At 48.3% G+C, this 15099-nt stretch overlaps 2 protein-coding genes across 7 annotated transcripts in view; one reads left to right on the top strand and one right to left on the bottom strand.

The window, feature by feature from the left end:
• Positions 1-15099, bottom strand: part of CYSTM1 (cysteine rich transmembrane module containing 1) — a 426226-nt gene that overhangs the window by 162775 nt on the left and 248352 nt on the right. The window lies entirely within an intron of this gene.
• Positions 1-15099, top strand: part of NRG2 (neuregulin 2) — a 152251-nt gene that overhangs the window by 93624 nt on the left and 43528 nt on the right. For all 6 annotated transcript variants that reach the window (XM_062605276.1, XM_062605277.1, XM_062605275.1 and 3 more), the window contains exons 2-3: positions 284-455; positions 12041-12159. In XM_062605276.1, coding sequence (XP_062461260.1) covers positions 284-455; positions 12041-12159 — 291 coding nt within the window. The remainder of the gene's footprint in view (positions 1-283; positions 456-12040; positions 12160-15099) is intronic.

The following is a 15099-nucleotide window of genomic DNA, read 5'->3' as shown; positions in this document are numbered from 1 at the left end:
AAGACACATGGGTCCTATCTGTGTAAGGACAGCTATGGAGCAGTGGAGTCTGGAGCGAGCCAGACCTGGGGAGCTGCCCCTGTTCTCCACATGGACGTTTCTGACTCCATGCCTATGTGCTGGTAAAGCCTGGGGAGCCAAGCTGGTGTGCAGCCCCTCCCCAGCCATCCCAGGTGAGTGGGCAGCAGTGCTTTCGTCAAGGAGGGGGCTCGGTGTGCTCACATAGCTGTGTGCAGCCTCTGAAAGAGGCAGGTTTCACATTGTCTGGTTTCTGTTTTTGTAGCTGTCCCTCCCAAGCTGAAGAAACTGAAAAGCCCAAACGTTCACGTCGGTGAGAAGATTTCACTGAAATGCGAGGCGACTGCTGGAAACCCTCAGCCATCCTACAAGTGGTTTAAAGATGGCAAAGAGCTGAAGAAGAGCAAAGACATCCGGATCAAGTATGGGAATGGGAAGTAAGTATGGCATGGGGCTGCTTGGCCTCTGCTCACTAACTCTGAGTGTCTGGGTCTGTGGGAACATCTGGGTAGAAGTGATGCTGTGCTCTCTGTGTCGCAGCTGAGGGATACTGTGGCACTTCCTTGGAGTCACAGGACCATGCCCAACCCACTTACCATGCCTGGGAGAGTGAGCAAGATTCTCAGTTTCCTAAGAAAGTAGCAGAGAGAGAGAGAGAGGAGCAAGGCACACACAGGATAGCTCTTGGGTTTGTAGACGGGCTTCTCCTTGGGTAACTGTGTCATTGGATATCCGAGGTGGGAGGTAACTCTTCACCTGCTAGCTGTAGACTGGTTGCAAGCAGCTCAGGTTACCTGGGGTGAATTCTGCTTTGTTACTATGGGTTTGAATGCAGAAGCTGTGCAAACCCAGCAGTCACCCCACCAGCCCACAGCAGGCATCCATGAGTGGGCAAGGAATCACTGTTATCCCAAACTTAGGTGGACTCAAAGCTGTCTAAGACAACTGCAAGGATGCAAGAGCACATCATGATACTGATTAGGACTTGTAGTCACCATATCTCACGCAAGACCTTGTGTTGCTGCACCCAGGGCAAGCTCCATCGTGGCTGCCCCAACTCCCCCCTGAAGTGAAGCCCTCAGGTAGCTGCTCTCAGTGAGCATCATCCTAGGGACCACCTCACTGGGGCAGTGCAAAAACACCAGGAGAAATAGGTGACTAGCTAAGGGGTTCTCACTTGGAATTAAGTGAAGCCATGTTGATATTTTTCAAGGCCAACTACTTACATCTGATATGCTTAAAATTATTCCATCATTGTGACTATGCTTACATTCATACATCCTGACCTAGCCAGCAACAGTCAGCTTGCAACTACCCAAGCCCTTGGAAAACTTGTTAATTCTTTGTTAACATATGTTATGTCTGAGTGTGTGAAAAATAGCTCGTCTCATTACGGACTTCAAAGAGTATTAACTTTAAAATTAGAAGCCGTTAAATAATCACTTAGATCAGTTAGTGCTGGAATGAGTCATTATCAATTGCTCTAATTTAACATTGGTCCTGTTGGCTCTGATTTCAAAGTCACATGTAGAATGGTTGACCTCCATTAAAGTAACTGTAGGGTTTGTGGCTGTTCTGGGAAAAGGCAGAGAGGTGGTCAGTATAAGGTTTAGGCTAGAAACACCAGGGAATCCAGAATAACTGGCTTGTTATTGATGCTGTCTGCTCAGGAAGGGCTGTCTGGGATTCCAGGCAGCAGAGGAAGGGCAGAACTGTGCCCGTCTCTTTGCTCTGTTGTCCTCAGTATTTCTGTGGGCCTTGTTAGCCCCGTGGCCTCAGTTGTTTACTGGTGGGTACTGGAGCTGGCATGCCCAGGAGGGATGTCTGCACCACCCACTGCAGCCCTGCGTGGGAATCCTGCTGGTCCACCCATGCGGACACTGCATCCTGCGGGCAGGCAGCCTGTGGGACCCTGAGCTCAGTGGTGCTGTGTCTCACAGGGATGTTGGGGTGCTGTTTCCCTCAGAGCTAGAGAGCAATCAGCACCAGACTAAACACCCATCAAGTCTCTCTGGTGATAACAACAAGCGCCTCTTGCAGCATTTCCCTGCTGTGCTCCCAGACACCATAGTCCCTCTTGCCTCCTGGCACCCCGTGTCCAGCACAGAGCTGTGACAGGGTGGCATCCCACCCACAGTGGTGCAGGAGTTCATGCACTCCCTGTGTCAGGGACATAAACATATGGAAGAAGGTTGATCCTCTTTCCTCAGGACACTGCTGTCAAGTCATAATTTTGCATTTACCAGTTTCCATGGCAATGCGTTGGCTGACAGCCTGCCAGTGACAGGCCAGAGACACGCTGTGCATGCTAGAAGTGCTTCTTGCTGGCAAAACAAGCCCAAGGATAAACACTTTAAAGAAAGCTGAGCACCTGCCTCCTCCAGTGCCTGAGGCTTCCTCAGCAGCAAAGGTGTAAGCCCAAAGCCCTCACTGTTCTCAACCCAGAATCACAGAATCCCAGACTGGTTTGGGTTGGAAAAGACCTTAAAGCTCATCCAGTTCCAACCCCCTGCCACGGGAAGGGACACCTTCCACTATGCTCCAAGCCCCTGTGTCCAACGTGGCCTTGAACACTGCCACGGATGGGGCAGCCACAGCTTCTCTGGGGACCCTGTGCCAGCGCCTCAGCACCCTTATAGTAAGGAATTTCTTCCCAATGCCTAATCTCAGTCTCCCCTCTGTCAGTTTAAAGCCATTCACCCTTGTCCTGCACTACATGCTCTTGTAAAAACATCCCTCTCCATGTCTCTTGTAGACCCCCTTCAGGTATTGGAAGAGCTTCCCATCACTGCCTTTGCTCCCTGCTGTCATTAAAACATGTCCTTAAGTGGAGAGCTTGCCTATGTGGGGCTGGAGCCTGGCTACAGAGATTAGACTCAAGCAGTTGTTGATCTGGGACAGCTCTGATGTCAGAATGGTGAAAAAGGTCAACCCCGTGTTGACCATTTGCCCCTTGTTGAATAGTCAGCAGTAAAGGAACACTCTAAGCAGATCTGGATGGGTCTGTGCGCACCAAGTCTGGCATCCTTGGCTTTCAGGCTCTTCTCTCCATGGAGTTTGCTAGGTCTCAGTGCTTGAAAACTCTTAAGAGGGCAGTCCTTACTGGTATTGGACCTGTCTCTTTTTGGTCTTGATACCATGCAGTGAACACTAAAAATTGCTCTGTGCAAGCAGCATGAGTATCGAGGGAGCCCTCATGGTTTTGCATATCTCCATTAAGTATCTGAGTTTAGCAGTGGGACCCAAAACTGGATATGGGATATGGGTGTGCATAATTATTTCCAGCATGTTGTTAGGAGGAGGCTCCAGGGAAGGGTAAGTATCCTAAACTGTAAAACTCGGAAGGGAAGTCCTACTCTATGATGATTAATTAAAGAATAATGGGGTTTATACATCTGGCTCCACTTAGAGATAACACTGGTCTCCAGATAATCCCTACTCACCCTTTCAGTTCGGAGCAGAGTGGGGTTTCCAGAGGGCTGGAAATAGAGCACTGGGGAGGGACTTCCATAGAGAAAGTACACAAAAAGCTCCACAGCATCTGGCCAGGTGTGCAGGATCGCTAGTTGTCTGCTGGAGCCAGGCAAATGAGCCCTGCCAGGATGGAGAGGTGTTTTCCATACTGTTTCTCTTGGTCCAGTGAATCCCAAGCAGATTGTCAGGCCATTTGTCTGCAACTCTGAGGTCCTTCAACAACATGCAGAGGATTAGGGTGGAAGGCAAGAATAGGGTTGCCCTCTGTGACTCATTCATGCTCTGTGCCTGTCTTTCCTCTCTGTGTGTTTAAAGAGCCTTGAGATTTCTAACTACCAAGTGTGACTGAAGACTGTTCTTTGTGATCAAGTTTTCATCTGATCCCACTAGAGTAGATCTCTTTTAAAGTAAGGGCAGTATGTGTTTGTAAGGAGGAGAGGAGCAGTTAACTGCAGTTCAGCTCTTCAGCTTCTCCATCAATCCTCTTCCCTCTTGTGTTTTAAACTTACTGGCAAAAAGTTTGGTACCATCAGCCAAAGGAGTCAGGTTTTTTTTTCTGATGGATATTTGCTGAAGGGAGGGGAACAATCCTGATTCCTCCTTTCTGAACTGCATGTTCCATCTGTAATTAGTAACAGGCAGGGGCAAGCCTGGCTTGCACAAAATGGAAACTTCTCTTTAAGGTAGAAGAAATTATTGGCTGGAATTTTATCTCTGGCTCCATTTAAATAAAACACAGTTGATGGGGAACCTAGAGGAATTACCCAGAAAGAATTGCCTGCAGTAGTGGAAGTACAGCACAGTGAGTGGCTCTCCCTCTGAGCTGCCAAAGCGATGCCGTTCTCTGCTGAGTGCATCTGAGATGGGACTGAGGCTGGGTTCTGACTCTCTGGATGTCTGGCAAATGGTCAAATGCCAACTGTGGAGAAAGCCAGGAGAGTTTCTGCTTGTGGAGGTGTAGAGAACCTGACTCAGTTCAGGCTGTGCTCAGGGCTCAGCCCTGAGACATGTAGATTCCCAGCTGGAGTCAGAGGGGGTTCAGGAGCCTGGTAGTCTCCTCACTGTGGCTGTCCTTACAGTCTCTTCTCTTTGTGTGCTCTTTTAGCAAGGGAGATTGCTGTGGTGATGAAGTAGGCGCATCATTAGATTGGAGAGGGCTGTGGCAGTTCAGTTTGGGACAGGCTGACCATATGACATCCCATGGGAGTAGTGTCCTACTTTCAGTATCACCAGGAATCCCTATTGTTAGCCTGTAAGTGGAGCCAAGGGATACCCTCCTCTCCTGTTTCTGTACAGTAGTCCCTCAGGCGTTCCTAGCTGGGGCAGATTCATTGCTGGGGTCTTCCTTGTAATGCTCCCTGCTGTAGATTATTCCCCACCCACAATGAATGGGGCTGTGGTCTTCCCTGTACAGCTCACTGCTCTGGAATGAAGGCAAAAAAAAAGAGATCATAATGCCAAAGCAGCAGGGGAAAGAGAGTGCCAATAGAGATAAATGATTTCCTAATTGAGCCTGGAGACAAGGAGGGGCAAAGAGAGCTGTTGAAGCCTTGTGGGAGCCAGAGTGAACCCAAGCAGGCTATACCACCACTCTGGCAGGGGTCTTCAGGCTGACATTTTTAAACAAAGGAAAAAGCTCATTTGACAATGGCTCTTGCAAGAGCAATTCCAGATGCCTCGAAGCTAAGACTCTTCTCAAGCACCGGTGTTGTTATAATCACCAGGGGAGCTTCTGCCTTGCTAACTCTCAGGATGTCATTATAAGTCTCCGATACTTGGGATTTGGTTTTAGCTGCTGAAGGCACTTTGTTGGAGGGGGGTGTGAAGGAGAGCATCTCCTTTGTTTGCCTGTCTGTTGTTTTAAAGGAGATGATGGACGTCATCTTGGCCAATGCACCTGGGACTGAACCAGGGAATTTGAGAACTGAAAGGAGAAGCAGTTGGGTCTTGAGCTAGAACAATCCACAAGCCTTGCAAGTTGGAGCTCCTAGGAGATTCAGGGAATGGGTATTTAATGAAACTTGTCTCAGTTACAGTGGCTAACAAGTTACGGTCAGATGCCGGGTTGCTTCAGCTGATGGTGTGTGCAGAGTGAGAGGTGGAAGGAGTTTTATGTGCCTGCAGTGTTGTGTGGTTTTTCCAGTGATGTTGGCTGCTAAAAAAAACAGCGGGGGAGGATAAAATTTCTCCCTACAGACCTTAGCCCACTGTGGCTGCAGAATGTCATAGATAGGTTGAAGCACTCATTGAGACATGACCTGAAATCCCATTCATCCAGCGTGAGTTAAAATGTTTTGCCATGGGGAAGGAGGGCTGGAGTGAGGGCTGAGGCTGCAGGCAGCTCACCTGGGACACAGCACCTTATATATCTATAAGCATGAATTTTCCAGGTTCCCCTAGAATCCTAGGTTTGGAAGCATATCACAGATGAAGACTGATATGCAACCTGCTCTAGTGAAAGGTGTCTGCCTGTGGCAGCGGGTTGGAACTGGATGAGCTTTAAGGTCTCTTCTAACCCAAACTGTGCTGTGATTCTATGGTTCTATGACAAGTAACACAAGGGATCCTGTGCTGACATTTGACCTGTGCATCAGCCTTAACCCAGAATTCAGCTTTTACGTAGGTATTGATTTCACACCCTGGCAGCTGCTGCAGGCTGGCCTGGCACAAAGAGCAGCAGCACACACAGGTTTGCCTCTCAACAGAGCGGCCACAAAGTCTGCTCCAGGGACTTGTCTGTGGTTGCATTACACTGCCTCTCTTGCCCTACACCTCTTCCCATTGCAGGAACATCTGTGGCAGCTCAGCAATGTGGCCCCAGGTTGAATTTCAGGATGGAGAGGGGTTGCACAAGTGACCCTGCTCTTTGGAGTGTACTTATTGATCTTGTTCCCTTCTGTTGACATTGCATGACCCAGAAGGGACTCCAGCTCTCACTCTGAGACCAGTGTCAGTGTCAGCTCTACAGAGTGAGGACTGGTCGAGTCTTCAGTTTAAAATCAGCCTGTCCCAAGCCTGGGCACAGAGAGACAACAGCACTGCTGAGCAGAGAAGGGGCAAATCTGCTTTTCAGGTTAGAACAGCACTTTAATGTTGGGGGACAAGGGTAGGAGACAGAAGGCAGAGGGGGTCTGGGGATGGAACCTCTGTCCAGATGTACTGGGGATGGTCCTGTCCTGGGCACCTGCAAGGACTCTAACTGTGTCCTACAGTTCTCCCACAGTTCCTGCAGCTCAAAGTCTGAGTGGGGCAGATAATGGTGTGAGGGGAGGAAGGAGGACTTCTCCCCTGGCAGAAGGGATGGTGGCAGAGCTGCAAAGTCTGAGTCTTCCTGTCCTTACCCCTTTTATGTGATTGCTTTGTTTGAGGCAATTTCTTTTCCCCTTTCCCATTTGCTGTTTCTGTAGCTAATCCTGAGCTAGCCAGATCATGCCCTAGAGTGCCTAGCAGCCAGCATAGAGCCACTTGTTTTCCTCAAGCCCTCCAAGGCACCCTTGGCTTGCCTGGCTCTGTTGTGCTGCCAGCTCTGTGTAACTGCCTCTGAAGGGCAGGAAGACATTGGGGTGGTTTCCATCTGTCTGTGCAGGGCAGAGGATGCTCCTGGCTGCCACTTCCATCCTGCCAGACAGAGGTGCTTTGCCACAGCCATCCCCACTCTGCTTTGCGTTGCAGTGATCCCTTCTACCTGATTTTATCCCCCTGCGTGCTGAGGAAGATTAATGTTTTCTCAGAGGCCAGGGCTCTGATAGCCCTGCTCCAGCCGGTGGGGCTGCCTCAGATTTGATGATTGCTGGACACCACTTCTTACTTTAAGCTGAAGAATTAGATATTCTGAATCTTCTTGCCAATCATTAATCTGCTCTCTCAGGGCAAATGCACCACCGTGAAAAGTGCCAGGACAGCACATAGGCTCCAATTAAATCTTTGGCAGGAGTGTGAGCAGTAGACATTACAGCAATTACTGGCCTTTCTGTTCTGTGCAATATTGGTGTGCTTCCCGCTACCGGCTCTGTGCAAACAGAGAGGAATGGAGTTAATAGATAACCACAGCAGTGTATTCAGTGTGTCCTTTGCAAGGGTCATGTTTGGGAATTTCCTTTTCCTAGGATCTTGGGTGTGTTTACTATGTGCAGTGTTCTTCATTGACAATTTAGGGGCTATATACAGTGTAGTCTTCAAATTCTCTTCATCAGCCAGTTCCTCGACTTCACTACTTACATGTTAGCTACCCTATTTTTAGAAGACTAATAAAATACTATAACAGTAGTAATCCTAGAGCTATTTGTGTCCTGAATGATGCAGAAGAGGCTGAACTCACACAGGGAGTGCCGAGTTCACAGCGAAATGTAGGTGTCTTGGTAGCAGCTTTTGGCAGCTGCATTCTTGCTCAGAAATGAATGGCTTTGTGAGGAGGTGACCTGGGAAGACAGTTGCATTTTCACTTGGCAGTAGGTAAGGGGACGAAAATGATTCAAGCTTGACCAAAGTGGAGGTGAGATTATGACTTCTGTCGTGAACAGTTTCTCCTTGGCTGAGATGAAGTGCCTGTTTTCTTTTCCTCTGACTATACCGGAGGCCCAGCCTCACGATTAGATGTCTGACTCTGAGATGTCTAAATTACAGCAGATGAGGCCACCCTTCCCAACCAGAATTTACCAGGGTCTCTGTGTAGGTCCCAGCCAAGGGCTAATCTCCCTGCTTCCCATTGTGGTCTGGTATTGACACTGCAGAGGGTGATTTACTCATCCCTCCAAACTGCCCTCTGGGGGACCTTTCTCATGGCCAGAAAGGTGTTTGGTGGGGATCTTCTTCTGGCCAGGCTGAAGGTCTCCTCATGAATGCTATCCGCCAGAGCTTGCAGACAACATATTCCCCATGGCTTATTCCTCCACTGGCACTACAGGAGATAATTAGTGCGTGGCTAAGTCATATGTGCTGAGGGTCAGAAAAGACAATGAGGCAGATTTTCCCCTGGAGTAAAGAAATGTCAACAGAGTTGCACTGCAGTGAAATGATGGGATCTGTCAGTGACCCTGGCCCTTTCACTGAACAAACAGCCTGGGGTAGAGCCTTCCTCCAGAAGAATGGCATCCTCTAGCAGCAAGGCACTCTTGTGAACCAACAGTCTGGGGCTTTCCCAGGGGCTGGTGTCCCCAAGAGACACGCTGCCCACAAGGGTAGCAGGAGACTTGATGCAAAACTCCTGTGCACAGCTTAATTCCTTGTATGCTGCTACTTGGTATTGCTGTAAAACCACTCCTCAGACCTCAAGTGAACAAAGTACCTGCCTGGGGGCAGCAGGAGGAAGGATGCAGGCTTGAAAAATGACCATTTCCTAGCCAGTTTTGAGGTATTTCAGTATCCCTTGGAGATACAAGAACAGAAACAAAGTGGTCATCTTTGCCACACACAGACCAAGGTCTAGTCTCTTTTACATCCTTCGGTTCAGTTCTTCAGTGCACAGGCATTATCCATGTGAATTAAAAGGCACATGACTAATGCTGTGAAACAAATTATCTCTGGCTATTTCAGTGCTGCCTGGATAGGGAAATTGTCTTTACTATGGCCACGCTCAATATTAAAACTAATCTTCATCTGCACTCTTCAGCTCTCTCCTCCAAGTCTGTTACTTTACATTATATAGCATTATATTATATAGTGAAGGCCAAGAGTAGCTACGCCATTGGTCTGGAGTATGAAAAGCGAGAAAAAGACCTTGAATTTTTCAAGGGGATCTTGCAATCCAGGAGAACTTCAAACTGTGCTGAAAAATAAAAATAAGCACTTTTGATAGTACAACAGTCTTGTGCATTAAACCAAATTAATCCTCTTTGGTTTCACCTTGAATCTGATAAGCTATAAATGCCAACGTTGCTTTTTATTCTGCTCACATACCTCTCCAGTTCCAGGTAAAAGACCAAATGCCTCCCATCCTGTTCTTGGAGAGAAATCTGCCAGGTGTGCCCCCTTTCATTACCCTTTTGTGTTACTAATAACTTCCTGATTTCTATCTTTGGGGCTTAAACCCCTTTATCTGTAGAAGATCATGTATGCAGGTGATATTCTAATGCTGTAGTGGATTTTTCCAGTTCCTACACCTGGTGAAACATGCTGTGCAACTGAGATTGCAACACAGCCAGTTATCATTAGGGTATCTGTCCTCCGGCAGCTGAAGGCAGTGTGTTGGTTAATGCTTTCAGCTCTGCTCCGGCAGATAGCCTCAGCATGGTGTGCGAGGGTGGTGTGTTCTACAGGACTTGGAGTTAGAGCTCTTCCAAGCTGCTTTCAACACGTGCTGCCTGCTTTTCTGCTCTGCATTGCAGCAATAGCTACCAGCCTGTCGTAGGGGTAGTTTATGAAACAGATGGTGTGGTCTGTCAGGGAGGGTTGAGACACCTAATGGCTGGGTGTGCTGGGGACAGTGTTGTCAGAGTTGCACTACAGCCCAACAGAGGCAAGCCCTTCATTGGGCACCCATTGTATCTTCCCAGCAAGATGCATACGAAAGCTTTAGCTCAGAGGCAGACGAATTTGAGCTACTTTACCTGGGAAGTTTATGTGAGGGCCTTAAATACTGTTGAGTTTTTCTGTTGTGGTTTGTTTTTAAGGGGGCACAGGTTGCCCAATAAGTGGTAAATGCTCCATCCCTGGCAGTGTTCAAGGTCAGGCTGGACAAAGCCTTGGGCAACATGGTCTAGTGTGAGGTATCCCTGCCCATGGCAGGGGGCTGGAACTACATGATCGTAAGGTCCCTTCTAACCCAAACCATTCTGTGATTCTATGCACAACCCAACTGCCACCAGGCAGCAACAGGCCCTGGAGGCCTATAAATGCTTCACTGTCTCTTGCTTCTTGACTCTTAAGGCACCACAGCAGTGAGGACCACGGTGCCCAGGACTGTCACAGGTTGCTCTAAGAGACTTGAGAAAATACAGAGGAGCACACAGCACAGAGCCAAGGCGGCTTTGCACCACTCTGCTTCTTCAGGCTGCTATGTTGGAACATGTTGGTCCACATAACTGGCTTGGCACAGTGGCTTAGGGGAGACCTAGGGATTTAGAGATCTTTGCATACTGTCAACATTCATTTAAAAATTGCACCACATGGGGCCTAAACTTGTGCAACTGAACACTTGACCGCATCCTGTAAAACAGGGCAGAGCCCATATCCTGGGAGCTCTACCAAGCTGTCTCCAAGTGCATTTAATTTACTAATATAACTAGTGAGATGTTCATGCTGAGTCCTTGCACTGTGCCTCCCATGAGAACAGGATGTCAGGGTGTTAAAAAGATGACTGTTTCTGTGAAGGACTTCCTATGGATGATGATGTGCACAGCCCAAAGAAAAGTCCTTCTCAGATGACACGTTAGCATTGTAAACATTCCAAAGCTAATGATTATTTTCCACATGTCAGAGCCATAGGCCACTGGGACCTCTTTCTACACCTGGCAGTGTTTCCAAGTCTCTAAATAAAGTGACTGTATGACAGACCTGAGATAAAAGCTTTGGGTAGAAAACAGAGAGATGTTCTCATGAGAAGAGACCACAGGGTGTTTTTTGATAAGCTGGCTAACATGAAAGGAGATGTAGTAAAACAGAGGGCCTAATGCGGGAGTCCCACTGCTGGCTCATGAGTGTTACTCAGTGTGTGTTGAAGACTCCTGTAGATCTTTATTAAAGTAGGCAACAAAAGGTTTTGGCTATTAGTCAGAGAGGCATCCCAGAGAATGAGACGTCTGCCATAGGTGGGTGATGCTCGTCTTCTCCATAGCACCTAAGAGCTCTGTTGTTGAGCTGCTCCCTGTCCTATGTAGCACGCAGCACAGGTTGTTAGCTGACACAGGCATCATTCCATACATCATCTTCTGCTCCTTCTAGGTGCTTCTGACTGGTTTAATGATCGTGTGCAGTTCAGCCCCACATATCTGTAGTACATTGGAGTGTGTGTAATTGGGGGATACAAAGTACTTCCCCTATTAATAGGCCTGGATGAAGCTACATGCTAGCTGTCTGGGTGAAACCACAGGGTTCGATTTGCAGGCTGGAAAAGGATGAGTCCCCCCAGACACTGTGGGTGTTTGTGTTTGAGTGTGTGGCACTCAGTGCAGTCACTGAAGCACTGGACTGCTCAGCCTCCTGGCTGAGGAAGGTGCAGAACACACATCTCCACTTCTCCATCTCACAGGAAGATCCTGCTGTCCATCAATAAAATGGCTTTTCTCCAGCATAAGAAAGTCTGTGTGCTGGGATGCTGGTGGGCTCAACCCCAGAGCAAGAGGTGGGAGCAGGTCTCAGACCAAACCATGGCAACATGCTAAGAGCAGTGGGCTCAAAGGGAGATGTTAATTTAGGAAATAAAGGTGGAAATAAATGTGGTCTCATTTGAATTCTGACCAGGCTTGGGTGCCTATTCAACACGTGAGGTCAGGCAGGCCATTGTCTCAAGAAGGGGTGATGTCCAAGGCAGTGTACCCGGGCCAGGAATGGTTATCAGTTCATGAGGGTGGTTAGCAATCTAGTAAGAAATATCTGCTGTACTTTTCAACAGAAAGATTTCCAGACTGCAGTTCAACAAGGTGAAGCTGGAAGATGCTGGGGAATACAGCTGTGAAGCGGAGAACGTTTTAGGGAAAGACACCGCAAAAGGCAGCCTGAATGTGAAAAGTGGTAAGTGAAGAAGCCAGCAAATGTCTTGTCTGCCATTCACGCAGAAAGTGGGAGGTTCTGCACATGATCTGTCTTTTATTGTGTTTCATGCTTTTAGGATATTGAGTAAAACAGTCTTGGGAGATAAGAAAAATGCAGCTTAGCATAAATGTTTATCTTTGTTATCTGTCAGTGGCAATGTGGTTAATTTACATTTTAAATAAACTTACAGTCTATGTATTTTTTTTAAAGGGGGTACAGAGGAAAGAAAGCTGGTGGGCTCGATGTTTTCTTTTTCTAAAAGAATTTCTGAGCAGCAAAACTCGCCAGAAGACAAGTAATTAAACCATAGCTTTGTGATGAGTGAAGTTGCTTCTGGTTTTCATCCTAGAATGTGTGCTCCATCTCTTAGAGCTCAGCGGATGGAGTCTGAGGTTAGGTGGTTTTATTATTATCATGGTTATAATAATTATATTGCTTAACATGATGGTTTGGTTGCGCCCTCCAGCTCAGAAAGTCTCTACAGTGGTTGCCAGAAGCCAGGAGGGTGCAACTAGGGAAGGGATGACTGTGTTCCTAAACTCTTCCTTCTGCCATTCACAATGGGCCACTGTGGGAGTCTGGGCTCTGTGTTCTGCAGCCCTTCTCGGTGTGATCCAGTTTCTCTGTTGTGGTCTTACTAGCATCAGTCAAATGCAAAGGAAGGTACCTTTTTCCTGCTGCTTTCTGGCATTATTTTCTCTATTAACCTCTGTCTCAGCAGTGTTTGAAGTCCTGAATCTTCTATTCTGTGAAGCTGCAATATCATATAGCCTCCCCCTTGGTTACTCTGCCTGTAAAAACCCAGTGCTTGCAAAGCCTGCAGAAAGGCCATCCATGCTCAGACCTCCATGCCTTCATTCTTCATGTCTACGAAGTTAGTACAGCTGGTCTGCTGTGTTTCTATTGAACCACGGTAGGAAAGGCATCCAGAATAAGCTAGCTGAGGCAGTGGAACTTCCTTCTTTTCTGACTTGCACTCTGACTGTTCCACCACCATGTAAACTGCTCCTGTTTTGACTGGGGGCTACATGTGCAAATCTAATTTCCATGTGCAACATGCTCAGGCAGCATGTGCCAGCCATTAGACCCACATCTGCCTCCTCCACGCCTCCTCTTTCCAGGCACTAGCAATCCCCTTTCACGAGAGGAGGAGTGTGACTGAGCAGTGTCTGCTGCAAGACTCCCATCCTGCAAGCTATTTATGGCACCAGGGATTGCACCTCAGGCCACTACAGCTTCAAACAGCCCCTTCCCACATAGAATCATAGACTGGTTTGGGTTGGAATGGGCCTTAAGATCGTCTTTTTCCAGCACCCTGCTATGGGCAGGGACACCTTCCACTAGAGCAGGTTGCTCCAAGCCCTGTGCAGCCTGGCCTTGAACACTGCCAGGGATGGTAATGGCAGTATTTGACAGGATTGAACTCATTCTCTGCAGGAAGGCATGCTATCTGACAAGGTCAAATTCTCTTTGAGGTCCCTTCCAACCTGGTATTGTATGATTCTATGATAGGCAGCTGCTTTCACTCGGTCACAGGGAGTATGAGGACATGCCTGAGTTGCCCAGAAACATGTTGACCTGAAAAGTCACCAAAGACACACAAAGATCTGTCCTATACCTTTTCCTCCTGGGAGCTGCAGGCTGCAAGGTGCTGCAGATTCAGTCAATTGCCTGCTGTGCCCTGCTGGGGCAGTGCCTTGATTAATCCATTTTCTAAGCTCCTTGCAAATCTGCCTTTGACTTGCCACTCTCAACTGCATGCACCCCTTGCTGCTGCTGCTGGCAGGACAGCAGCTAACTGCTAGTTATAGTCCCTTGTAAACAAGGTGATGCTGTTCACTGTAGGCTTTTGCAGCTCTGTCACCCCCTTTGCACTCTTTTTTCTCTTCTCCCTTGAGCTAGCCAGAGCCAAGCAGCCTTCACCTGTGCCCAGCACTTGCTGTTCTGGAGTCTCCCTCTTTCCTCTCTGCTGGACCTTCCTGGGACTTTGATAGCTTCCCTCACTTCTGCAAGCTCCCTTCTTCTGTGATACCTTTCAGTAGAAAACTCCCCAGAGCGTCTGCTTGTCCCTGAATCCACATGTGCCCTGTCTTCTGTCCCTGCCTGCATTCTTCTCCAGGCCCCTTAGCGCTGATCCTGTTGTGGCTAATTCTCAACACAGTGCTCTGTGAAGTTCTAGCAGTTTATAACAATTGATCAGAACAGATGTGTGAGCTGGCCTGCCCTTGGAGCCCTTCCCAGAAGCTCACTCCAGCTATTGCTGGTTTTCATGCTCTGCTGCTTAATATTCTGCTTCTTAAGTGCTGGCCTTTCCTTTGGAACTTGGTGCATTCGCCTGTCCCGGGCAGGCTGGCTGGTACCGATGCTTTGGGACCGTCTGCGGGAAGCACACCTTCTGACCTGACATTTAGCAGTCCTGCTGGAGGACCTGTAATGTTGCTGTGATACAGGCATGTGAATCTAGGACTGGGAAGAGGTCCTGAGCTAATACTGTGTCTTGTGGTATAGAGAAATGAGGTCTGTGGACATCTCTGGGTGCCTCTGTAGAGAGGTGCCATTGCAAGAGGTGGTCTGCAGCTTGAAATGAGCATCATGGAGGAGGGAGGAGTCCTCAAACCAGCATGCCATTGCCCTCCAGGGGTGCAGAGGCCAGAGACAGAGGCTCCTGAGCCCACTTGAGTCCTGGCTGGCAGAGAGGAGGCTCACACATGGTACCTTCAGGCACATGGGTACAAAGATCTGAGATGCAGTCTGCTGGCAAAAGTTTCTCAGCCCGAGGCAGCTTTGCTGTTGCAAAGTACCCTTTGCTCTATTCTACTGCCACTTTCCAGTTTACACCAGTTTCTAAAGAGCACTGTTTCAGCCATGCAGATCTGTTGTGAATCACCAAAACCCCCACACTGAAGAGAGATTTTCTGT

The sequence above is a fragment of the Pezoporus occidentalis genome, unplaced genomic scaffold (genome assembly GCF_034315485.1).
Source record: "Pezoporus occidentalis ecotype Australia unplaced genomic scaffold, CSIRO_AGI_Poc_V1 ctg91, whole genome shotgun sequence".
Taxonomy (NCBI): Eukaryota; Metazoa; Chordata; class Aves; order Psittaciformes; family Psittacidae; genus Pezoporus; species Pezoporus occidentalis.
This window is presented reverse-complemented; position numbering and strand designations above follow the sequence as displayed.